This window comes from Oncorhynchus kisutch, linkage group LG13, assembly GCF_002021735.2.
Source record: "Oncorhynchus kisutch isolate 150728-3 linkage group LG13, Okis_V2, whole genome shotgun sequence".
Taxonomy (NCBI): domain Eukaryota; kingdom Metazoa; phylum Chordata; class Actinopteri; order Salmoniformes; family Salmonidae; genus Oncorhynchus; species Oncorhynchus kisutch.
In genome coordinates, this window is record NC_034186.2 from 27963214 (window position 1) to 27990692 (window position 27479).

Below are 27479 nucleotides of genomic sequence, written 5' to 3' on the forward strand. Positions count from 1 at the left end.
GATCCCCCTCTTCTCATTCCAGTGTTCAATCTGGAAATGTGTGGTGCATGAATAGAACTGGTGGGTTTAATTATCAACTAGTCCCCCCTCCCTCTTTCTGACATCTCCTATGGCCGAGGGTCGGAGGGGAGGAAACGGGAGGGATAGGGGAGGTGAGGAAGAGGGTCTCTCCATACACCTGGAGCCTCCTTTGCATCTCTCTACAAAGTAGTGTGACCAACAAACACCCACTCGTGCATAGCGGTCTGTATTACATAGTGTCTAAAGGAAGCTCCTGTAAACCCTGAGACAACGACATCAGAATTACTGTCACAGCATAAACCCTATCACTACAGGCTGGGTTAGGAAGGGATGGACGGAGTCTCTGAATCACACAGAGGGGTTTAAGCACAGAGGAGTAAGCCAGACAGAGGCTGGTGAGTTTGGAGTAGTAGTGGGATGTGGGTTACTGAGAAGACCTGGACCTGTGTGTGTGTCTGCCCCAAACAAAGAAAGTCAAACTGATTCTTGAACTCAGAAGTTTCTCCAACTACCTACATCTTTCCTTAAAAAAACATATTTTAGGGGGAGCTTCTTCTGATATCTCACTCTCTTTTTCTCAGACCAGTGACATCAGAGGTGGGCTGGGGCATACCAAAAGAAACAGGGAGAAAAGGAGGTGGAAAAACAGCCTCCCTCCTCCAAACCCTCCTCTCTCCCTCCCTTCCCTCTCCAGCCAATCATTTGTGAAAACCTTGAGGAACCAGAGCTCAGTAAGTAGAAGTAACCGGTAGTTTAGTCATGAACAGAGAGCTCCAGCTCTAAACCCTAACGCCAGCCTCACTGAGCCCACAGGGAGGGGACTTTGCTGGGCAGCAGGCTTCCAACAGCAAGCTTCTGGATTCTGAAGCTCCGGAGATCTAACCACATGACAGAGGTGAGCACCTGTGTAAGATGGGAGAAGTGTAGATGAGCAGAGCCTGAGGGGACTGAACTGGAGCACCGAGGCTCACTGAGGATTGCTTTCTCACTCCATGCATTGTGCTGTGTAGCTATGTGAGCAGCTGGGAGAGCTCTGCTCTGCAGGAGAGGTTAGAACGTTCTGTTAGCAGTTATTTTCTGGGTGAAGAAGAATCAGGGGAGTTTAGCAACGCTGTTTCTCCAGGGGACTGGTATCTAGATCGGTCTAGCTTTACCTTGAGGCTTATGTACAGCGAGACTCTGTACAGTGAGTGAGAAGGACTCCTTAGACAGAGAGCCTGAGACAGATGGGCTGCATGTGGATGTCAAGGGAACTAGCTACACACAGGAGCTCAGCAACAGGTAACCTGCTACACTGTAAATGTCCATTCACTGCTGCTGGGCCTTTATTGGGATATAGAAACTTTACCTTTCAAGTATCCTGACTGGTGCAGTGGTCTAAGGCACTGCATCACAGTGCTAGAGGCATCACTACAGACCAGGGTTCGATTCCGGGCTGTATCACAACAGGCGATCGGGAGTCCCATAGGGCGTCGTCTGGGTTAGGGGAGGGTTTGGCCTTCATTTTAAATAAAAAATGTGTTCTTAACTGACAAGCCTAGATCAATAAAAAGCATATAGGGAGCAGCAATGAGTCAGTGGACATTTACTGTATTTCACTGGAGTAACTTCCTTCTCTCGGTCGAGCTGTAGTTTTTCCATAATTCTATTGTGTGAGTAAGTGAGAAGGTCAGATGGCGAGATCAGAGATGTAGTGTGTGTGTGTGTGTGTGTGTGTGTGTGGACCCTTGCTCCTGTTAAGCTTTGGTTTCCTAATATCCTCTCTGCCTGTGAATGAGAAATGGTTGTTAAATTAACCAGGATAGATTAGGGTTAAATAAATAAGTCAACATAATGAGGTGGTGATACACTCTACAGTGTGTGGCTGAATGTTACTATCACACGCACGCATTTTGTGACAATCGATAGCGAATGGAGTTGTTTCTGAATGAATAGAAGGTTCCATTCATGGTGTCGTTTGAAGAAAAACAACACTGATAATACAATATAATTCTACTCTGACCACATCATCCTACAACGCAACCCTCCATCCAGACATCAGATAGAAACCACTCTAAACCTCACACTGACACTCGGGGCTTGGAACGTTTATAATATCGGTCGCCACTCACAATTAGGTTCAACTGTCTTCACTTACACATGCTCTGCTGTCAAGTGAGATCCATGGAAAACTCTCCGCTCACTCTGGATACACATCTGTTAATGCTGTATGACTGGGGATAGGAACGTAAGAGCACAGCAACAGTTCACATAAGACTGCCTATGTGAACTGGCCTAACAGCTAAAGCAGATCTTAAAAACATAATGAGGGCAGGCCTAGAGGTTCTGAAAATGTTTTGTGACAGGTTTTTCAACAATCGATAAATCAGAGTAAATCACAGCACTAACTCATCTGACTGACACACAGAGACAGCGGGAGAGATAGAGATATGGGAGAGAGAGAGGGATAAAGAGGGGGGGGGGGGGGGGGGAGCACTCTGGCTACAACAACCCTAACCCATACTTATCAACAATTTTAGGTTATGTGGCTTGTGAAGGTCCTGTAGTTAAACTACAGACAGACAGCTAGTGGAGCTGGCTGGCCATAACAGCAGGCATGGGGCCAATCAAAACTATACCTCACAGTGGGGTGCTCCCTGTGCTGCACACCACAGGGGCCACACACGGCCCCAACGAGACCCCTACTGTCTTCCAAACATCACTCTTCCCTACCTCAGTAATAGATACACACAAGCTCATGATTCCCGGCACAAACGAGACTTGACATCCAAGTGTTGGAGACGATTCAAACTTAGACTTTTGAGGAATAGGTGTATTCATATGTGAATCTGAACAACTTAAACACACTGCAGTCAGCCCACAAACACAACAGGTATTCAGTTTGCGGCTCTCGCTCTGACCACAAGCGGTTTACCCAGCCACAACACACACTCGTATAACTGAACTTGTGGGGACACACAATTCAGTCCCATTCAAAATCCTATTTTCCCTAACCTTACCCCTAGGCCCTAACCCTAAAGGAGCTAATAAAATAGCATTTGAACTTCTGGGGACTAACAAAATGTCCCCAGTTGGTAAATGTTTGTTTACTATTCTTATGGGGACTTCTGGTCCCCACAAGTATAGGTACACACACAGCTTTGTCCTCTGAGCCTGTAATCCATCACCTATGAAGCAACATGAAATCTTAAAATCTGTTAATCCACCCCGGAATTTTTTGGGGGAGGGGGGGGACAAGCGAGCACTTCGATGTGGCCATTTTCAAATTCCTAGAATGTTTAGAATTCCATATAGTAAGGCATTTGAAAATTCTATAGCAATAGCCAAATCAGAACTACAGTAGGACATTATGCAAATAGGCCATTTGCCACACAGGCCTGCCATCATTCACTTTTAACTGGACTGTGTTTACAGGCATAGCAACAGCGCGACTTTAGAGCATTAGAACACATTCGCCAAAAGCCACAAAATACACCTGAATAGAGTTCGGTAAATACCTCGGGAGTCCTCCTACATTTAGAAACGTCACAGTCCTATTGGTCAAACAACCATGTAAAAAGGTAAGCTCGCTCTCCCTCAGTTGCTTATGCACATCAACAAGATCAACAACTAACACTAGCCAGACCAGAGCGAGATGAGCTAAAAATCTAACAAGGGAACCATACATAAACCCTCCCACACTTTTTCAGCTAGTTGTCCGTCAAAATTGCACTGATAAACGGAAGGGAATAGTAGCCGCTCGTCCTTCTGCAGCTTGCCTTCCAAAGCATGCTTGTCCTAACCTACGTTTTGACAAATGAATGGGGAGCGATGCCAATTTGATCGATGCCAAATACATCTGATTGACAACTAAGAGATATGCCAACTGTGGATAACAGTTGTTCAAGTTCAGCATTAGCAAGCAAAGTGATTCACATTTCTTGCTTGCTAACCAAAATGACAACTGAATCTCTAGCTGTAGCCATCTACAGAACTGCAAGGGGAAAAAGTTGGTAACTCACCCACTCCTCCAATGACATCCCGCCCAGCAGCTAGCTAGCTGTAGAGTCATTTATGCCGGCAGGCCCGGTGTTCGACACGTGTGCTAGCCTATTAGCCCCGTTATGACTGATTTGTGATCATTGCTCTTTCTAGTTTGATTGTATTGACATTCCCAGCTTTAGTTACAGGTGTCCGTTTTTGTTTCAAAATATTGAGTCACTGGAACAGTTGATCCTGAATGTGTGCAGGCAGGAAACAATGTACCAGGCCAGCTGTGATTTACAGCCTGATAGTAATATTTTTTGACTACCAAGAAATGTATTGATGAATTATATTAATCATGCACTGAACTGCATCCATCTATTCTGCCAAAAATGCTTCACTGTACGTCAAGGCATTTTCGGTCAAATAGAACTTAATTTTAAACAATATAATTATTAACTGGGAATTTAATATTTTTGACAGATATGATTGTTTCATATCTGCAAAGTAGTTCTGCAACGCAGTCAGCTCCACTTTAAAACAATATGAACTACAATAAAACACTCCATAACTATCAGTTACCTGCACCAGTGGAAAGAACATATGCTTGAGGAGAGGAAGGTGATATACTGTAGCAGACAAAAAGAGCTCATTCAAAGATCTGTTAAATGTTAACAGAGAATCAAACAGGGGAGTTGAGTGTGTGGAGTCAAAACTACTCTGGTAGGAAAGGAGAGAGAAGGAACAAAGGAGTTAGAGGAGGGAGAGAAAAGACAGTAGGCACACACAAACCAAGAGTCAGAAGACACTGTGTGTGTGTGGGATGGAGAGAGTAAGGGAAGCCTTGTAGACACAAACATGGTGAATCCCACGAGGGAACTTTGAGAGTGATTGATTTTGGGGTGGGGTGAAGGCAGAGTGGGGCCACACCCTACTATGCTGAGACTCCCACATATGAAACTGAAACTCAACTAGGGTTCCAGTCCTCCCACACACACACACACACCAATTCCTCCTTTGGCCGCCTTTCCTTCCAGTTCTCTGCTGCCAATGACTGGAACGAACTGCAAAAATCAATGAAGCTGGAGACCCATATCTCCCTCACTAGCTTTAAGCACCAGCTGTCAGAGCAGCTCACAGATCACTGCACATAGTCCATCTGTAAACAGCCCATCCAACTACCTCATCCCCATACTGCATTTATTTATTTATTTTGCTCCTTTGCACCCCAGTATCTCTATTTGCACATTCATCTTCTGCACATCTACCTTTCCCGTGTCTAATTGCTAGTGTAAATACTTTGCCACCATGACCTATTTATTGCCTTACCTCCCTAATCTTACCTCATTTGCACTCACTGTATATAGATTTTTTATGCTGTATTATTGACGGAATGTTTGTTTATTCCATGTGTAACTCTGTGTTGTTGTTTGTGTCGAACTGCTGTGCTTCATCTTGGCCAGGTCGCAGTTGTAAATGAGAACTTGTTCTCAACTAGCCTACCTGGTTAAATAAAGGTAAAATAAAAAAATAACACAATATAAGAACCAAAACATTGACTCCAGTCTCTTAAGACATTCTGGGGTTGGGAGATCCAACCAGAGACCCAAAACCATATTGTTAAAACGCCTTCCTCTCCTTCCCTCAGTCTTCCTCTTCATCCTACAGGACCAATTACAGTTTTGGTTTAGATGGACTTCCACGTCATAAACCCTTTGGTCTCGCGCTCTCATCATTTCCTCCAGCACTAGTTTACACCATGACTTAAATCACCCTACTCAGAAAGAGGTGACCACTATAACCCCACTTTCCCCAAATCCTGCCCTCTCTCCCTTCTTCCACATCTTCAATCTCTGGCTCTATCAGTTAGTTGTAAGTATGACATGGTGTCTAGCGTGTGGAGGTTGCCTGGAATGTTGATCCTTTGCTCTCTCTGACTGTTCCAAGTAATTGCTAACATGTTGAGGGTGCGTGTGAGAGACAGAGCAAATGGTGCGTTTGTGTGTGTGTGTGAAGAGGGAGCAAGAGCGAGCAATTGCGAGAACTGCTTTTTTGTGGGGAGGGGGGGGAACAAGTTTGTGTGTGAACAGTAGGGTTCTGACAGGGCCATGTTTGTAGTAAACCTTTTACAACTGTGCTAAAGCATCCTCTCCCTGATCCCTCTATTCTCTCCTCCTCTCTCTGTTCTTTCGGGAGATGGATGTGTTGTGTGTTTGGGGGTTTTGGAAGCAGACTGGGAAAGTCCGAAGGCCAGATGGGACATTGGAAGCTGGAAATGTCAGGCTGGGAAATGCATAGTCTAAAAAAATATTAATAAAATAGCTTCCAAATATGGCCTCTCTTCCTGGTGCTGCTATCCATCAGACAGAACACTGACATATAGATGGAACCTGGCTCCAATCAATCATTGCTGGGCATAACAGGTACACAAATCTGATGACTTCAATCAAAATGAAGGTGAAAGACGGAGGCCATACATATATATATATACATATATATATATATACATACATATACATACATATATATATATACATACACATACATACATATATATATATACATATATACACATACATACATATATATATATACACATATATACATATATACATATATACATATATATATATACATCAAATCAAATCAAATCAAATCAAATTTATTTATATAGCCCTTCGTACATCAGCTGATATCTCAAAGTGCTGTACAGAAACCCAGCCTAAAACCCCAAACAGCAAGCAATGCAGGTGGAGAAGCACAGTGGCTAGGAAAAACTCCCTAGAAAGGCCAATACCTAGGAAGAAACCTAGAGAGGAACCAGGCTATGTGGGGTGGCCAGTCCTCTTCTGGCTGTGCCGGGTGGAGATTATAACAGAACATGGTCAAGATGTTCAATGTTCATAAATGACCAGCATGGTCGAATAATAATAAGGCAGAACAGTTGAAACTAGAGCAGCAGCACAGTCAGGTGGAAGTTGAAACTGGAGCAGCAGCATGGCCAGGTAGACTGGGGACAGCAAGGAGTCATCATGTCAGGTAGTCCTGGGGCATGGTCCTAGGGCTCAGGTCAGTTGAAACTGGAACAGCAGCATGGCCAGGTGGACTGGGGACAGCAAGGAGTCATCATGTCAGGTAGTCCTGGGGCATGGTCCTAGGGCTCAGGTCCTCCGAGAGAGAGAAAGAAAGAGAGAAGGAGAGAATTAGAGAACGCACACTTAGATTCACACAGGACACCGAATAGGACAGGAGAAGTACTCCAGATATAACAAACTGACCCCAGCCCCCCGACACATAAACTACTGCAGCATAAATACTGGAGGCTGAGACAGGAGGGGTCAGGAGACACTGTGGCCCCATCCGAGGACACCCCCGGACAGGGCCAAACAGGAAGGATATAACCCCACCCACTTTGCCAAAGCACAGCCCCCACACCACTAGAGGGATATCTTCAACCACCAACTTACCATCCTGAGACAAGGCTGAGTATAGCCCACAAAGATCTCCGCCACGGCACAACCCAAGGGGGGGGGGGGGGGCCAACCCAGACAGGATGACCACAACAGTGAATCAACCCACTCAGGTGACGCACCCCCTCCAGGGACAGCATGAGAGAGCCCCAGCAAGCCAGTGACTCAGCCCCTGTAATAGGGTTAGAGGCAGAGAATCCCAGTGGAAAGAGGGGAACCGGCCAGGCAGAGACAGCAAGGGCGGTTCGTTGCTCCAGAGCCTTTCCGTTCACCTTCCCACTCCTGGGCCAGACTACACTCAATCATATGACCCACTGAAGAGATGAGTCTTCAGTAAAGACTTAAAGGTTGAGACCGAGTTTGCGTCTCTGACATGGGTAGGCAGACCGTTCCATAAAAATGGAGCTCTATAGGAGAAAGCCCTGCCTCCAGCTGTTTGCTTAGAAATTCTAGGGACAATTAGGAGGCCTGCGTCTTGTGACCGTAGCGTACGTATAGGTATGTACGGCAGGACCAAATCAGAGAGATAGGTAGGAGCAAGCCCATGTAATGCTTTGTAGGTTAGCAGTAAAACCTTGAAATCAGCCCTTGCTTTGACAGGAAGCCAGTGTAGAGAGGCTAGCACTGGAGTAATATGATCAAATTTTTTGGTTCTAGTCAGGATTCTAGCAGCCGTATTTAGCACTAACTGAAGTTTATTTAGTGCTTTATCCGGGTAGCCGGAAAATAGAGCATTGCAGTAGTCTAACCTAGAAGTGACAAAAGCATGGATTAATTTTTCTGCATCATTTTTGGACAGAAAGTTTCTGATTTTTGCAATGTTACGTAGATGGAAAAAAGCTGTCCTCGAAATGGTCTTGATATGTTCTTCAAAAGAGAGATCAGGGTCCAGAGTAACGCCGAGGTCCTTCACAGTTTTATTTGAGACGACTGTACAACCATTAAGATTAATTGTCAGATTCAACAGAAGATCTCTTTGTTTCTTGGGACCTAGAACAAGCATCTCTGTTTTGTCCGAGTTTAATAGTAGAAAGTTTGCAGCCATCCACTTCCTTATGTCTGAAACACATGCTTCTAGCGAGGGCAATTTTGGGGCTTCACCATGTTTCATTGAAATGTACAGCTGTGTGTCATCCGCATAGCAGTGAAAGTTTACATTATGTTTTCGAATAACATCCCCAAGAGGTAAAATATATAGTGAAAACAATAGTGGTCCTAAAACGGAACCTTGAGGAACACCGAAATTTACAGTTGATTTGTCAGAGGACAAACCATTCACAGAGACAAACTGATATCTTTCCGACAGATAAGATCTAAACCAGGCCAGAACATGTCCGTGTAGACCAATTTGGGTTTCCAATCTCTCCAAAAGAATGTGGTGATCGATGGTATCAAAAGCAGCACTAAGGTCTAGGAGCACGAGGACAGATGCAGAGCCTCGGTCCGATGCCATTAAAATGTCATTTACCACCTTCACAAGTGCCGTCTCAGTGCTATGATGGGGTCTAAAACCAGACTGAAGCATTTCGTATACATTGTTTGTCTTCAGGAAGGCAGTGAGTTGCTGCGCAACAGCCTTCTCTAAAATTTTTGAGAGGAATGGAAGATTCGATATAGGCCGATAATTTTTTATATTTTCTGGGTCAAGGTTTGGCTTTTTCAAGAGAGGCTTTATTACTGCCACTTTTAGTGAGTTTGGTACACATCCAGTGGATAGAGAGCCGTTTATTATGTTCAACATAGGAGGGCCAAGCACAGGAAGCAGCTCTTTCAGTAGTTTAGTTGGAATAGGGTCCAGTATGCAGCTTGAAGGTTTAGAGGCCATGATTATTTTCATCATTGTGTCAAGAGATATAGTACTAAAACACTTGAGCGTCTCTCTTGATCCTAGGTCCTGGCAGAGTTGTGCAGACTCAGGACAACTGAGGTTTGGAGGAATACGCAGGTTTAAAGAGGAGTCCGTAATTTGCTTTCTAATAATCATAATCTTTTCCTCAAAGAAGTTCATGAATTTATCACTGCTAAAGTGAAAGTCATCCTCTCTTGGGGAATGCTGCTTTTTAGTTAGCTTTGCGACAGTATTAAAAAGGAATTTCGGATTGTTCTTATTTTCCTCAATTAAGTTAGAAAAATAGGATGATCGAGCAGCAGTAAGGGCTCTACGGTACTGCACGGTACCGTCCTTCCAAGCTAGTCGGAAGACTTCCAGTTTGGTGTGGCGCCATTTCCGTTCCAATTTTCTGGAAGCTTGCTTCAGAGCTCGGGTATTTTCTGTGTACCAGGGAGCTAGTTTCTTATGAGACATTTTTTTTGTTTTTAGGGGTGCAACTGCATCTAGGGTATTGCGCAAGGTTAGATTGAGATCCTCAGTTAGGTGGTTAACTGATTTTTGTCCTCTGGCGTCCTTGGGTAGGCAGAGGGAGTCTGGAAGGGCATCAAGGAATCTTTGTGTTGTCTGTGAATTTATAGCACGACTTTTGATGTTCCTTGGTTGGGGTCTAAGCAGATTATTTGTTGCAATTGCAAACGTAATAAAATGGTGGTCCGATAGTCCAGGATTATGAGGAAAAACATTAAGATCCACCACATTTATTCCATGGGACAAAACTAGGTCCAGCGTATGACTGTGACAGTGAGTGGGTCCAGAGACATGTTGGACAAAACCCACTGAGTCGATGATGGCTCTGAAAGCCTTTTGGAGTGGGTCTGTGGACTTTTCCATGTGAATATTAAAGTCACCAAAGATTAGAATATTATCTGCTATGACTACAAGGTCCGATAGGAATTCAGGGAACTCAGTGAGAAACGCTGTATATGGCCCAGGAGGCCTGTAAACAGTAGCTATAAAAAGCCCCATACATATATATATACATACATACATATATATATACATACATATATATATACATACATATATATACATACATACATACATACATACTAGTCAGAAGTTTGGACACACCTAATTTAAGGTTTTTTATTTTTACTATTGTCTATACTGTAGAATAATAGTGAAGATATCAAAACTATGAAATAAAGTGTTAAACAAATCAAAATAGATTTCATATTTGAGATACTTCGAAGTAGACACCCTTTGCCTTGACAGCTTTGCACACTCTTACGTCAGTTAGGATCACCACTTTATTTTAAAGAATGTGAAATGTCAGAATAATAGTTGAGAGATTTATTTCAGCTTTTATTTCTTTCATCACATTCCCAGTGGGTCAGAAGTGTACATACACTCAATTAGTATTTGGTAGCATTGCCTTTAACTTGGGTCAAGCGTGTTGGGTAGCCTTCCACAAGCTTCCCACAATAAGTTGGGTGAATTTTGGCCCATTCCTTCAGACAGAGCTGGAGTAATTAAGTCAGGTTTGAAGGCATCCTTGCTCACACACGCTTTTCCAGTTCTGCCCACAAATTGTCTATATAGGATTGAGGTCAGGGATTTGTGATGGCCACTCCAATAACTTGACTTTGTTGTCCTTAAGCCATTTTGCCACAACTTTGGAAGTATGCTTGGGGTCATTGTCCATTTGGAAGACACATTTGAGACCAAGCTTTAACTTCCTGACTGATGTCTTGAAAATGTTGCTTCAATATGTCCACATAATTTACCTCCTCATGATGCCATCTATTTTGTGAAGTGCACCAGTCCCTCCTGCAGCAAAAAGCACCCCCACAATATGATGCTGCCACCCCTGGTGCTTCACGGTTGGGATGGTGTTCTTCGGATTGCAAGCTTCCCCCCTTTTTCCTCCAAGAATAACGATGGTCATTATGGCCAAACAATTATATTTTTTATTTCATCAGACCAGAGGACATTTCTCCAAAAAGTACAATCTTTGTCCCCATGTGCAGTTGCAAACCGCAGTCTGGCTATTTTATGGCGGTTTTGGAGCAGTGGATTCTTCCTTGCTGAGCAGCCTTTCAGGTTATGTCGATATAGGACTCATTTTACTGTGGATATAGATACTTTGTACCCGTTTCCTCCAGAATCTTCACAACGTCCTTTGCTGTTGTTCTGGGATTGATTTGCACTTTTCACACCAATGTATGTTCATCTCTAGGAGACAGAACATGTCTCCTTCCTGAGCGGTATGACGGCTGCGTGGTCCCAAGGTGTTTATACTTGCGTACTATTGTTTGTACAGATTAATGTGGCACCTTCAGGCATTTAGAAATTACTCCAAAAGGATGAACCATACTTGTGGAGGTCTACAATTTTTTTTCTGAAGTCTTGGCTGATTTCTTTTGATTTCCCCATGATGTCAAGCAAATAGGCACTGAGTTTGAAGGTAGGCCTTGAAATACATCCACAGGTACTCCTCCAATTGACTTAAATTATGTAAATTAGCCTAATCAGAAGCTTCTAAAGCCATGACATAATTTTCTGGAATTTTCCAAGATGTTTAAAGATAGTCAACTTAGTGTATGTAAACGTCTGACCCACTGGAATTGTGATACAGTGAATTATAAGTGAAATAATCTGTCTGTAAACAATTGTTGGAAAAATTACTTGTGCACAAATTAGATGTCCTAACCGACTTGCCAAAACTATAGCTTGTTAACAAGAAATTTGGTTGAAAATGAGTTAATGACTTCAACCTAAGTGCATGTGAACTTCCGACTTCAACTATATGTTATATATCTATATATGACTTAGGAACGTATATATATATATATATCTCACTATTCAAATAGTATTATAAATTTTTGCCAAATACGTGTGGTTATTAAATAGTGTGTTTTTAATAACCTGAGCACTGATGTGCGAGGGAGAGGCTGGCGCTCTATTGCTGCAGCCGGAAGTTATATAGAGCAGTGTTTGTAGCGAGCAGACGGAGGGAGAGACCCCCAAGGCAACTCTGCTACATCCAAGACTAGCTAACTTGTAGCAGCCAGTGTTCTTTATCATCCCATATAACAAAAGATGTGTATAACTAACCCAACATAAACGACAGGCTGTGGTATCCAATGGGAGCAAATTAAATCAGTTTGCAGAACAAGCAAGGAGGTGGGCAGAGCAACGCATGAGGTAGCGAGATCCTATTGGCGTATTTGCATATTTCCGTTAGGGAACGACTACTCTGAATTCGCCCTTGCACACCTAAACAACGCAATATTCTGAAACTTTGACAAAGGGTAAAGTCTACAAAACCTAGTCCACTCTGTTCGTAACAGATTGTAGTTCATAAAGCTAGCTAGGCTTCTGAGGTCACATGCTGCGCATTCTCCCCAACCACATTCAATTAAACAGCCTACCGGTTGGTTGCTCGTTGTAGCCTACTCCTTCCGCTAACTTTTAATTGCGTAATTTTATTCCGTCTTGTATTTATTTCATTAGTGAACTATCACTCCACTTAATTTTGAAAAACACTTTCCAGTGTTAAAAAGCAGGTTAAAATAGGCCTCTATACTTTTTTGCGCTTGCTAAAAGAACACACAAGTATTCAAATACGAACATCAGTTTGGATATTTGACAAACCGTGCACATCCCTAATTACGCCTCTACCACTTTAACATTTAGTTAACTCTAACCCTGGTTGCTAGCAGCAGCGATAACACAATCCTTCTCATTCATGATTGTCAGACAGTAGCCAGAACAGCCCCCCCAAAAATACTTGTTTCTCACAAGTGTAGCATGGGTTGAGAGTTCCGCAAACAGACATGACTTTAACCAAACAAACGTTAGATGATAAATTATGGGCATTACCGGTAATGGGGAATTGAGACAGCTCATAACTTCAATGAATATGCACAAAATGGCAAGCGAGCACATTCTGGAGCCACACTCCCCTTATTCTTGGACCATTAGACATGCGTCTCATGTCCCATAAAATATTTGCGACTGCTGGACTAAAAGAATCTTGGTTGACCAACAGCCTATCGACCAAACAATTGACCAGTCGACTAAATGGGGACAGCCCTAATACAGTAATACCCTAACAGAGAGAAAGGGCGAGATGTTGAGTGTCTCTTGTCCTGTTACTTCTCCATTAACAGCTCATGTGTGTGTAAGTGAGCGGGAGTATATGGCTGAGAGAGAAGCAGAGGTTTGTGGCCAAAGTCATAGGTCAGCTGCCTATTAATAATCATTAGCAAGGTGAGCAGCCAGAGAGACTGATGGAGGTCACTGTTTCCATCATGTAAGGCTGGGTAATGGAGATTCAGAACATACTGGCACAGTTACAACACACCACTAAGCTAGTTTTCCTTTGTCTGGGGTTGGACATTGCGACATCTGTTAGGGGATACACAAACCATCCGCTGTGGTGCCTGAGCCAATAATACTTCTCTTTTTATTAAATTTAGTTGAGAAGGGGGAGAAAGGGAAAGAAAGGGTTGAGATTTCTAACTGGCTATGTTTTCTGCTTTCCCAAGTCTGTCCATCTTCCCTCACCTCTGTCACTACCCATTATCTACTACAGCCTCAATACTGACCCAGAAAGAGGGAGGAGAGGACAGAAAAGGGACAGCGAGAGAGCAAGTCAGAAGAGAGGTATAACAGTGTTACATCCATACTATACTGTAGGTGATTGTTGGGGCGGAGTGTTCTGGAGACAGCCAGGAAGAGGAGTAGTGCATGTCCCACTTCTTCCAGATCCAACTCTCCATCTAACAGTCAGTCTGTATTTACCTCCCTCGTCAGCTATGCGGCGCTGGGTGTGTTGTGCAGGTCGGAGTTGATTTGGTTTAATCGGCTCTGGTTGGACTGAGATTTAAATCTGGCCTGCATGTCTTACTGAAAGAGACACTTCTCTTCACCTTTTCAGAAACATTTTGTTAAGTTACAGCCTTATTCTAAAATTGATTAAATAAATGTTTTTCCTCATCAACCTACACACAATACCTCATAATGACAAAGTGAAACCGGTTATCATTTTTTTCAAATTGATAAAAAAATAAAATAATAATATTTACATAAGTATTCAGACCCTTTGCTATGAGACTTGAAATTGAGCTCAGGTGCATCCTGTTTCCATTGATCATCCTTGAGGTGGTTCTACAACTTGATTGGAGTCCACCTGTGGTAAATGCAATTGATTGGATACAATTTGGAAAGGCACACACCTGTCTATATAAGGTCCCACAGTTGACAGTGCTTGCCTGAGCAAAAACCAAGCCATAAGGTCGAAGGAATTGTCCGTAGATCTCCGAGACAGGATTGTGTCGAGGCACAGATTTTGGGAAGGGTACCAAAATATTTCTGCAGCATTGAAGGTCCCCAAGAACACAGTGGCCTCAATCATTCTTAAATGGAAAAAGTTTGGGACCACCAAGACTCTTCCTAGAGCTGGCCTCTCTGCCAAACTGAGCAATCGGGGGGGAGGGGGGGGGGGGGGGCTTTTACTGAGGAATGGCTTCCATGACAGCCCCCTTGAAATTTGGCAAAATGCACCTAAAGGACTCTCAGACCATTAGAAACAAGATTATCTGATGAAACCAGAGTTCCTTGATGAAAACCTGCTCCAGAGCAATCAGGACCTCAGACTGGGGTCAAGGTTCACCTTCCAATAGGACAACGACACTAAGCACACAGCCAAGACAGCATAGGAGTGGCTTCGGGACTAGTCTCTGAATGTCCTTGAGTTGCCCAGCCGGAGCCTGGACTTGAACCCGATCAAACAACTTTGGATAGACCTTAAAATAGCTCTGCGGCAACGCTCCCCATCCAACCTGACAGAGCTTGAGGGGATCTGTAGAGAAGAATGGGAGAATTTTCATTATGAGCTATTGTGTGTAGATTGATGAAAAAAATGAAAAAAACTTCCATCCATCTTAGAATAAGGATGTAACAAAATGTGTTAAAATTCAAGGTCTGAATACTTTCCAAATGCACTATAGTGCACTTCTTTTGACAAGAGCCCTTGTTGACAGTAGGACACTAAATAGGCAATAAGGTGCCATTTGGGAGGTAGTCTGCAGCTGACTCAGTAGAGCTGGTTCTGTTTACATTCTGCCCCTTGCTACAGACAGGCACTTCCTGTAGGCCTTCACTAGGTGTTAGGGCACAGAGTACTAACCACTGACAGGTCTGGTCTGGAAGACCTACTGTTGTGTTGTGCTTTACTTAGTGTACAGACAGAGTGGCAGAGACAGAATGTAATGACAGTGGACAATGACAGGTAGTGTATTGGTTTGTATGGAGTTAAAAAAGGTACAGTAAAACTCCTCTCTCTCACAACTTGGAATGTCTTTCCTCTGGTGTTCTAGTTCTAAGAACCACCACAGAGGGGGAAAAAATGACCCTAAAGCATAGGGGGAGAGACAGATGAAGAGTAAAAAAAAACAGTGACACTCAGGGGAGAGAGAGCAAGAGTGCAAGCATGATGGATGAGAGAAACGTGCATGTGAGAAAGAGAGAACAGAAAATCGAGATGAGGATTGCGAGTGAGTCTGTCCTATAATACTACCTGTCACATTCCAGACACCTCTGCCCCTGCAGTCTCTCTCAGAGGGAGCCTGATAATGGCGCAATATGGGCATGGATGAAGGAGCTGCAAAACTACACGGAACAAAAATATAAAACGCAACATGCAACAATTTCAAAGATTTTATTGAGTTATATTTCACATAACAAAATTAGTCAAATGAAACACGGGACCAACACTTCACGTGTTGCGTTTATATTTTTGATCAGTATAGCTGCCTTGAGAGAGTGATGTGTGTGTGTGTGTGTATGCTTTTCATCCAACCTTTTTGTGAGTAAAGTACATGTCAGATAAAGAAAAGTCACAGGCCTGATTAAAACTTTCCAAATGTAGACAAAACATACTAGACAAGGTGGGATCTTTTTATGTCTGTAAAATGAATCATGTGAGAAATGTCAGTGTAAATGTTTTTTTTGCGCAAATAGATATAATCATCATCATATTGAAGTAAACTTGAAGTCACACGATGACGTGTGGTCCTCCCACTACGACTAGTTGAGAAAGCATGCAGTTTAACAGGCTACAGATATGAATGATGCACTTTCACCACCCTGTGAAATTCAAGGTGATGAGCTTGATGCTCCTTTCAATAAATATCAAGGATATTTTTCTGTTGACATGATAATCAATGCTTGGCTGCAGTTTGAAAATTACAAATAATCTCACTATTTTGTCTATAATAATAATAATAATCTCATCATGTAGGCCAGGAGTACTCAACAGGTCCAGAGCCTGCTGGTTTTCTGTTCCAGCTCATAATTAATTGAACCCGCCTGGTGTGCCAGGTCCAAATCAGTCCCTGATTAGAGGGGAACAATGAAAATAAGCAGTGGAACTGACTTCGAGGTCCAGAGTTGAGTTTGAGGGATGTAAGCTATACGTGCACTCTAGCCAACAGCACGCAGATAGGAGTTGAAAACGCGATTGAAACCCATTTAACTTGTATTTTTTATTCGGTACCTGGGAATTTAATCTGAAAAGGGTATTATGTGCACTACTGTACGTCATATACAGCCATTCATCTGCAACAAGTCAATTTGATGGAAACATCTCTGCTGGGAATACGCACATATTGTCTTTATGCGGATTTTAGAATATACACTACCGTCCAAAAGTTTGGGGTCACTTAATTTCTTTGTTGTTTTTGAAATAAGTGCACATTTTTTTGTCCATTAAAATAGATCAGAAATACAGTGTAGACATTGTTGATGTTGTGAATAGCTGGAAATGGCAGATTTCTTTATGGAATGTCTACATAGGCGTACAGAGGCCCATTATCAGTAACCATCACTCCTGTGTTCCAATGGCACGTTGTATTAGCTAATTCAAGTTTATAATTTTAAAAGGCTAATTAATCATTGCAATTATGTTAGCACAGCTGAAAACTGTTGTCCTGATTAAAGAAGCAGTAAAACTGGCCTTCTTTAGACTAGTTGAGTATCCGGAGCATCAGCATTTGTGGGTTCGATTACAGGGTCAAAATAGCCAGAAACAACAAACTTTCTTCTGAAACTCGTCAGTCTATTCATGTTCTGAGAAATGAAGGCTATTCCATGTGAGAAATTGCCAAGAAACTGAAGATCTCGTACAACGCTGTGTACTACTCCCTTCTTAGAACAGCGCAAACTGGCTCAGAATAGAAAGAGTAGTGGGAGGCCCGGGTGCACAACTGAGCAAGAGGACAAGTACATTAGAATGTCTAGTTTGAGAAAACGACGCCTCACAAGTCCTCAACTGGCAGCTTCATTAAACTCTGCCTAGAAGGCCAGCATGCCTGAGTCGCCTCTTCACTGTTGACGTTGAGGCTGGTGTTTTGCGGGTACTATTTAATGACGCTGCCAGTTGAGGACTTGAGGCGTTTCTAAGTGAACCCAAACTTTTGAACGGTAGTGTGTGTGATGTATGTATGTATAACATGTCACCAATTGGATGGAAACCTAGCTAATGAAGAAAATTTGTAATTCTATATTTTTCAAAATCTCTGGAACTGACCTCAATCCTGGTGTGCTACCTTCAGAAATAAATAATCTTTTTTTGAAAGAGTTCCATTGTCCTTCACATTTTGCTGAACCTCCTCTTTCCTTCAGTTTGCTCCTTACATTTTTGCACCTTGGTTGGAAAGTGAGGTAATGGCAGTGATCCCTTCCTTGTGTGTGTGTGTGTGTGTGGAGAGCTTGAAGATGCTAAAGCCATTAACAGGGCAGTGAGTATACAGGATACAGAACCTGGTTACGCTGTCAGGGGAATCTGCTGTTGGACTAACACACAGCCAGTGAAATAAAGAAAAGCACTCTACGCAGACACTTCTCACACAGTACTGGATCAGCTCCCTAACATACACTGACACAAACAGGCTCCATTTCACAGTATCCACACTAGAGGTCGACCGATTATGATTTTTCAACGCCGATACCGATTATTGGAGGACCAAAAAAAGGCGATGCCGATTAAATCGGCCAATTCTTATTTATTTGTAATAATGACAATTACAACAATCCTGAATGAACACTTATTTGAACTTAAAAATAAAATAACGAAACATGTTCAATTTGGTTTAAATAATGCAAAAACAAAGTGTTGGAGAAGAAAGTAAAAGTGCAATATGTGTCATGTAAGAAAGCTAACGTTTAAGTTCCTTGCTCAGAACATGAGAACATATGAAAGCTGGTGGTTCCTCTTAACATGAGTCTTCAATATTCCCAGTTAAGAGGTTTTAGGTTGTAGTTATAGTATTTATAGGACTATTTCTCTCTATACCATTTGTATTTCATATACCTTTGACAATTGGATGTTCTAATAGGTACTTTAGTATTGCCAGTGTAACAGTATAGCTTCCGTCCCTCTCCTTGCTCCTACCTGGGCTCGAACCAGGAACACATAGATAACAGCCACCCTCAAAGCAGCGTTACCCATCGCTCCACAAAAGCGATAATTAGACTTATGGAGAGCAAGGGGAACAACTACTCCAAGTCTCAGAGCGAGTGACGATTGAAACGCTATTAGCGCGCACCCTGCTAACTAGCTAGCCATTTCACATCGGTTACACCAGCCTAATCTCGGGAGATGATAGGCTTGAAGTCATAAACAGCGCAATGCTTGAAGCACAGGGAAGAGCTGCTGGCAAAACACACTAAAGTGCTGTTTGAATGAATGCTTACGAGCCTGCTGCTGACTACCATCGCTCAGTCAGACTGCTCTATCAAATATCAAATCATAGACTTAATTATAACATAATAACACAGAAATGCGAGCCTTTGGTCATTAATATGGTCGAATCCGGAAACTATCATTTCGAAAACAAAACGTTTAATCTTTCAGTGAAATACAGAACCGTTCCGTATTTTATCTAACGGATGGCATCCATATGTCTAATTATTGCTGTTACATTGCACAACCTTCAATGTCATGTCATAATTATGTAAAATTCTGGCAAATTAGTTCACAATGAGCCAGGCTGCCCAAACTGTTGTGTATATACCCTGACTGTGCGTGCAATGAACGCAAGAGAAGTGACACAATTTCACCTGTTTAATATTGCCTGCTAACCTGGATTTATTTTAGCTAAATATGCAGGTTTAAAAATATATACTTCTCTGTATTGAGTTTAAGAAAGGAATTGGTGTTTATGGTTAAGTTTATGGTTACAGTCGTGCAACGATTGTGCTTTTTTCACAATTAAATCATCACCCTGCGTATGCAACGCAGGACACGCTAGATGAACTAGTAATATCATCAACCATGTGTAATTAACTAGTGATTATGATTGTTTTTTATACGATAAGTTTAATGCTAGCTAGAAACTTACCTTGGCTTCTTACTGCATTCGCGTAATAGGCAGGCTCCTCGTGGAGTGCAATGAGAGGCAGGTGGTTAGAGCGTTGGAGTAGTTAACTGTAAGGTTGCAATGCAAGATTGAATCCCGGAGCTGACAAGGTAAAAATCTGTCATTCTGCCCCTGAACAGGCAGTTAACCCACTGTTCCTAGGCCGTCATTGAAAATAAGAATGTGTTCTTAACTGACTTGCCTAGTTAAATAAAAAGGTTAAAAAAAAAAGCATCTGCCAAATCGGTGACCAAAAATACAGATTTCCGATTGTTATGAAAACGTGAAATCGTCCCTAATTAAAATCTATTCCACACTACTGATCTAAGTGACAGATTTGACTCCAGGTCTGACGATCCACAACAGCATCATACAGGAGCCACACAGAGCCCCAGTTTCAGGGTTGGGGTGTTGGGTAGTGTTGTTACATAGGCCAAACTCAGTGTAAAATGGAGCTGTGTGTTTGAGAGGTGTTGATGAGAATCAAACACCAGCAGAGAGACAGAAACCACAATGGGGGTCTGAGAGAGGATATAGGATTCTGAGCAGGGCCAGGGAACTAGGGCAGAGTGGTGGGCAGGGCTGGGGGCATCAGACACCAGAGGTAAATTACATTTTCTACTTAACATACCTGTGAGCTTTGGTGTCTGGAGCCTTGTGGTGCCACGGTCTGTGTGTGCGAGTGTGTCTGGGTGTTTTGTGTGTGTGTGTGTGTGTATATGTGTGTGTGTTCGTGTCTAGAGCCTCGTGGTGCGTGTTTACAAAACCTGTCTGGCAGGAGGAGCCAGAACAGGCTTAGGATGTACAGCCAGGTGTTAAGAGGGGGGTAGTGGGGCGGGGTGGAGAGTTTGGGTCAGTCCGGGAGGGAGAAGCCAGCCAGAGCTCTCCTCGCTCAAAGAACTATCCTGTTAACACAGCCCCATCTGCAGGGAGAGGAAGTATGTCTCAGAGCCCTGCAGCACCAGGGAAGGCCAGGGGACTCAGCAGTCTGGGTGTTTAGGAAACAGCTCTGACAGAGAACAGACATCCAGACCTCCTCTTGCAGAATGACTGAACAGCAATTTGTTCCCCAGCTCCCTGTGAGACCAGCTAGCCCTCCTACTGCTTGGTTTTAGATCATTACACAAACCCTGTTTGTCAGAGTATTGTTCTGGATGAAATTTCTGGCTTTAGTGCTAAAACATCTTATTGGGAATCATTCTGCCACATGACTAATCGACTGCCTTAGGGATCATTGACGATCATTGACCATTTCCGCCAGGGCATTCACATAACGTCTACCCCAACCTGGTGTTTAAGTTGTATACTGTAAATGTCCACCGTTGGCAAGCCTGACTATTACTTCTGACTGAGGGAATGTCTGCTAGTAATTAGCTGTAAACATTTGTTGAATTCCAACCCTGTGTGTGCAAGCTACGTGTAGTCTTCACATCCTGCTTTGTTGTTATGAATGATTCTGCTGCCAAACTATTTTCCCTTTTTAGGGATAAAATATACATGACCAGCACTCCTGGTACTTTGTTGTCAACAATCTAATTGTTCATTGTTGGGAACAGTAAGCCATTACTTCACACCAACTCATGTTCCTTCATCAATTGCAGAGAAGCCCAGAGGAAGTCCAGGAGTCATCCAGACAGCCAGTAGAAGTACACTATGCAGGGTGTGGTGGGGGTGAGGCAGGGAGTGTCGTGGAGCCTGTGTGCCCTGCTCTGCCTCTCTTTCTTGGAGGAGAGCCAGTGCAGGGGCTCCAGACAGGCTAGAGAAACCAAGGAATATCCCCTGCTCAGGGCCAAACGAACTCCCACAGAAGACATCAAGAAGTGCTCCTACACCTTTCTGATTCCCCAGCAGAAGATCACAGGTCAGTGTTTAGTCTTCTGTGAAGACGTCCATTTTACATCTTGTCACGTGACTTCGAATTAATCTAATGCCCATCATCAGGCCCCATCTGTGCCAGTGCAACTGGCCCCGAGCCGGACAAGGAGCGTGTGACACGGATGGACATAGCTGACGTAAGAGAGGTGCTGTTCAAGCAGAGACGGGAGATTGAGACCCTGCAGCTGGTGGTGGACGTGGACGGCAACATGGTGAACGAGATGAAGCTGCTCAGGAAGGAGAGCAGGAACATGAACTCCAGGGTGACCCAGCTCTACATGCAGCTGCTTCACGAGATCATCAGGAAGAGAGACAACTCTCTGGAGCTGGCCCAGCTGGAGAACCGGGTTCTCAACGTCACCTCAGAGATGCTGAGGCTAGCCTCGCGCTACAAGGTTAGAACGCCAAGGTGGAACTGAAACGCAACGTGGTTAATGTTACTTTCATGTAGAGGTGAAATCGAATGAAGGAGTGTGCTAGAAGCAGAACAACACTGCTATAATATGGAACTTTAGAAGGCCAGCACTCACTTAATATAGCTGGGGACAATATTTAGATGTGCCTATAGCACATGTAATGTTGCTAAAATATCTGTTAGAAATATATCAAGACACTTCTGGTCTTTATGTTAACTTCTCTCTCCTGCCACAAGGAGCTGGAAGGGCGTTTTGCAGCGATGGCGGGGGTGGTGAACAACCAATCTGTGCTGATTGCTGCGTTGGAGGAGCAGTGTCTGCGGACCCTGGGGCGCAGTGAGATGCAGGTGGTCCCCCCGCTGGTCCAGGTGGTCCCAGAGAACATCCCCGTCAACAGCCGCTTCACCAACGAGATACAGAGGGATCACAACAACCGGGCATTCCCACGGGGGTCACGCATGGACTCCCCCACCGCCTCTCCATTTGGACTCAACCCACCGCCACCGCAGGGCACGCTCACCTCAGACGGTACGTACCAAATAACCCCGGGAGGGGTGGTTAGAGTTAATGAGACAAAGACTGAATAATTGTGTCCATTTACCAGAGCATGTCGAGTTGGTTGGAAGCAGTGCTGGTATGGCAATTTCTGAATTAGGCAGAAGCTAAACTCACAGTACGCCGGTCAGACATTTCACATGTCTAATTGTCAGAGACGCTAAATTAGAATTGCGGCGGCCAATGGTGCATGTAATTTGATGAACGCCTGGTGAAAGGGGAAACAGTCTGGACAATGGGCCGGCTGTGGTCCAGTGGGTTCATCCCTGGCAGGACAGACAGCGCAGTGAGATCACACATTCCTCTCAGTGCCTCTGGGACAGCTGGACTGGCTATAACCTACTGCTGGTGTGTGTGTGCGCGTGCGCATGCTTGTGCTCGTGTATATGGAGTGAGTTCTAGAGAATTACACTGGGACCTGAGAGTATCTGTTAATCTGCGCTCTGGGAGTAAATATGTATTTCTGGGCGTATGGCCGGACTAAACTCAGTGCTGGCTTAAATGGGCCTTTGTGAGGATTGGCAGATATACAAACTGAGATAAAGAATAGTGTAACACTGAGCAGGCACTCAGTGGCAAACACGCAACACATTCACACAGCTGGCTGGTCAGAGCCAGGCTATAACCTGACCTCTGGCTGGATGATGCAAGCATATTCTGGCGTACGGGCCAGCTTAAGGAAGCCTTTTCTGAGACCAGGCAGACATACAGTGGGGATAAAGACAGCTCTACCTGCAGTTAATCCCTGACCAGACACCCACACCACTGAAAACAGAACATAAAAAGGCCAATAAGTGAAATATATATATATATATATATATATATATATATATATATATATATAAAATACAGTCGCTAGTAAAAGTCCACACAACCCTTGCATAGTCTTTTCATTTATGTTTAAAATGTAATCTATAACGGGATACAAAAAAAAGTTGCATCTTGATCTACACAACCTAAATTTTCAAAGCGAAACCAAAATGACAGAACATTTTCCAAAATACTAAGAAATAAGCATGTATTGTTTGCATATATGTCTTCACACTCCGGTGTTAATACTTGGTGGAAGCATCTTAATAACCTGTTGCGACTCTAGGGGCAGTATTTTCATTTTTGGGGGAAAAACGTTCCCGTTTTAAAACGGGTTATTTTGTCAGGAAAAGATGCTAGAATATGCATATAATTGACAGCTTTGGATAGAAAACACTAACGTTTCCAAAACTGTAAAGACATTGTCTGTGAGTATAACAGAACTGACGTTGCAGGCGAAAGCCTGAGAAAAATCCAATCCGGAAGTGCCCCATATTTTGAAAGCGCTGCGTTCCAATGAGTCCCTATTGAGCTGTGAATGTCCTATCAATGAGCTTACGCTTTCTACGTATTCCCCAAGGTGTCTACAACATTGTGACGTAGTTTTACGCATTTATGTTGAAGAATAGCCGTAGGTGGCTACATTGCGTAAGTGGTCACATGATGGCTCCCAGGGTGAATCTCGCGTAAAATACAGGAGGTAGCCATTACTCCAATCGGTCCTACTGAGAAACGAATTGTCCCGACGGATATATTATCGAATAGATATTAGAAAAACACCTTGAGGATGGATTCTAAACAACGTTTGCCATGTTTCTGTCGATATTATGGAGCTAATTTGGAATATTTTTCGCCCTTTTCATGACTGCAATTTCCAGGCGATTTCTCAGCCAAATGTGAAGAACAAACGGAGCAATTTCACCTATAAAAATAATATTTTGGGAAAAAAAATGAACTTTGGCCATCTACCTGGGAGTCTCGTGAGTGAAAACATCCGAAGCTCAAAGGTAAACTATTTAATTTGATTGCTTTTCTGATTTGTGACAAGGTTGCCTGCTGCTAGCAAGGCATAATGCTATGCTAGGCTATCGATAAAGAGACCCGGCGGTGGTGCAGGACAACCACCTCTCCCTCAACATCAGCAAGACAAAAGAGCTGATCGTAGACTACAGGAAAAGGAGAGCTGAGCACTCCCCCATTCACATCGACGGGGCTGTAGTGGAGCGGGTTGATAGATTTAAGTTCCTCGGTGTCCACATTACTAAGGACCTATCATTGTCCAAACACACCAACACAGTTGTGAAGAGGGCACAACAATGACTCTTCCCCCTCAGGTGGCTGAAAAGATATGGCATTGGCCCTAAGAATCTCCTAAAGTTCTACAGCAGCATCGAGAGCATCTTGACTGGCTACATCACCACTTGGTATGGCAACTGCTTGGCATCTGACTGCAAGGCGCTACAGAGGGCAGTGCGTGTGGCCCACTCCATGACTGGGGCCGAGCTCCCTGCCACCCAGGACCTCTATATCAGCCAGTATCAGAGGAAGGACCCAAAAAATTGTAAAAAGACTCCAGTCACCCACGTCATAGACTGTTCCCTCTGCTACCGCACGGCAAGCGGTACAGGAGTGCCAAGTCTTGGACCAAAAGGCTCCTTAACAGCTTCTATCTCCAAGTCATAAGACTGCTGAACTATTAATCAAATGGCCACCCAACAATTTACATTGACACCCACCCATTTGTTTTTACACTGCTGCTACTCACTGTTTATTATCTATGCATAGTCACTTTACCCCTACCTACATGTACCAATGACCTTGACAAACCGGTACCCCCTGTATATAGCCTCGTTATTGTGTTACTTATTTGTTTTTTTACTGTAGTTTATTTAGTAAACATTTTCTTGACCAACAATGCAGTTCAATAAATAAAGTTAAGGGCTTGTAAGTAAACATGTCACGGTAAGGTCTACTACACCTGTTGTATTTGGCGCATGTGACGAATACAGTTTGATATGATTTGATTAACTTTTTGGCCTAAATTAAAAACCAATACAACACAGAGTGAAACCCTCAGAATTTTCAAGTATTGTGTTGGCAGCATCATGTTATGGGTAGGGACTGGGGAGTTTGTAAAAATCCATATGAAAGGAGTAAAGCACATGTAAAAAGGAAAAGGAAAAGCCCTCAGACTTCTGAAAACCTAACCCTGGGAGTTTTATTTTTCATCGAAACAATTACACACATTTGAATGCCAGAATGGCTTTCCAAGAGGTGCTGAATGTTCCTGAGTGGTCTCGTCTCAAATCAGAGCCAAAGTTTGAATATTACTGTCCATCAATGATTCCCAACCAAATTTACTGAGCTTGAGCAATTTGAACAGAAACAAACTAAGAGTTGTGAAAACTTGGTATATTATTATTCAAAAAGATTCACAGCTCTAAAAGCCTGCCAAAGGTAATTCTACTAAAAATTAACTCTGGGTGTGAAGACATAAGCAATTAAGAAATATATTAATGTTTTTACAGTGGTGTAAAGTAAAAATACTTTAAAGTATTTGTACTTTTTAGATCTTTTACTCAACTACATTCCTACATTCCTAATGAAAATAATGTACTTTTTACACCATACATTTTCCCTCAATCAAAAGTATGTTACATTTAGAAAGCTTAGGACAGGAAAATGGTCAACTACACGCACTAATCAAGAGAACGTCCCTATTCATCCCTACTCCCTCTGATCTGGCGGACTCACTAAACAAACACTTTGTTTGTAAATGATGTCAGTGTTGGTGTGTCCCTGGATATCCATAACATTTTTAAACAAGAAAATCATGCCGTCTGCTTTGCTTAATATAAGGAATGTGAAATACTTTGACTTTTACTCAAGTACTATTTTACTGGGTGACTCACTAATAGAAAATGACTCGAATAAAAGTATCTTTACTTTTAATCAAGTAGGACAATTGGGTACTTTTCCACAATTGTTTAAAAAAAACTAATTTCCTCTTTCTTTTACTTTGAAAATGCTGAGTAGGTTGTGTAGAGGAAAAATGCAATGTAATCCCTTTTTAGAAAGAATTTTAAGGAAGCAAAATGTGAAGACTGGGCAAAGGGTTGGGACTATGCACTGTACACTATACCTATTCAAATCCTAGATTACAGGCCTAGATTACAGTCAGAAGCCGTAATCAGTTGCAGAAAGCTGAGAGACCCGACTCAACTCTCTCCTGACTAGTGCCCACAAAAACACATCTCCCATGTGAGCAAGATCATTTTCAGCATGAAACCAATTTGCAGGGTGATAATACATCTTGGAAATACCTCTGAAAGATAGGGAAAGAGCATTTTATTATGACTGGAGATTTGACCATGGTGGTTTGAAGACCGCAGAGCGGGTTTAAACAAACAGATGGCTGACAATGAACTTACTGCAACTGTCACTCACTGGAATAATGAGCTAGGGCCATGTCCTGGGGAAATAGTGAGGTGAAACTGAGAAGACAAATGGAGCATTTGATTATGGAGGAAAGAAGAATCTCTGGTCGGTCTTTGGGTAAAGTGTAATGGCGAGGAAAGTCAGACTAATCTCGAGGTCAAACTGCCACTACCCGTCTCTAAATCGGCCACTCTCAGGCCTGCTGTGGGCCAGCTGGCGTCTGCCTTATATAAACCCTTCAGCTGGGAGTACTGTAGGGCCACAACTACTGTGCCAGGTCAATAGGTAGGGCTGTGAACATTAAAGCGTTAAAATGTTTCAACAAAGTTGGGATACTTAACATTAAGAAAAACCCCTAACCGAAAAACATTGTTTCATGACCCCACCCTTAAAATCACAGTGCATTTATCGCAAAACATTTTCTTTGTTATAGTCGATAGGCTATAAAATGGACATTTGTGTAATTCAAATAAAACCAGAGAGGAAGAGGTGAACTTCAGGAAACGTCGGTTAATTTGCAAGGCAAGAAATTGCGAGATGCAGATTACCCCAACCTCTCTCTCCCCAGTGGGCAGGCCTGCCTGCTCGGTCTCTTCGCTAATGATGCAAGTGTGTGTTCAGTCTTTGGTCTGTTGCATGCAGAATATTCTATCCTATTCATGGCACTGATGTC

The 27479-nt window shown here is 43.1% G+C and overlaps 2 protein-coding genes across 5 annotated transcripts in view; one reads left to right on the forward strand and one right to left on the reverse strand.

Moving 5' to 3' along the window:
* The window catches only part of ralgps2 (Ral GEF with PH domain and SH3 binding motif 2), a 146409-nt gene that overhangs the window by 28745 nt on the left and 90185 nt on the right, over positions 1-27479 (reverse strand). The window lies entirely within an intron of this gene.
* angptl1a (angiopoietin-like 1a) overlaps positions 608-27479 on the forward strand; it is a 47479-nt gene continuing 20607 nt past the window's right edge. The window contains exons 1-4 of the mRNA XM_031785931.1: positions 608-916; positions 21314-21573; positions 21654-21982; positions 22240-22531. Coding sequence (XP_031641791.1) covers positions 21366-21573; positions 21654-21982; positions 22240-22531 — 829 coding nt within the window. The 5' untranslated portion in view covers positions 608-916; positions 21314-21365. The remainder of the gene's footprint in view (positions 917-21313; positions 21574-21653; positions 21983-22239; positions 22532-27479) is intronic.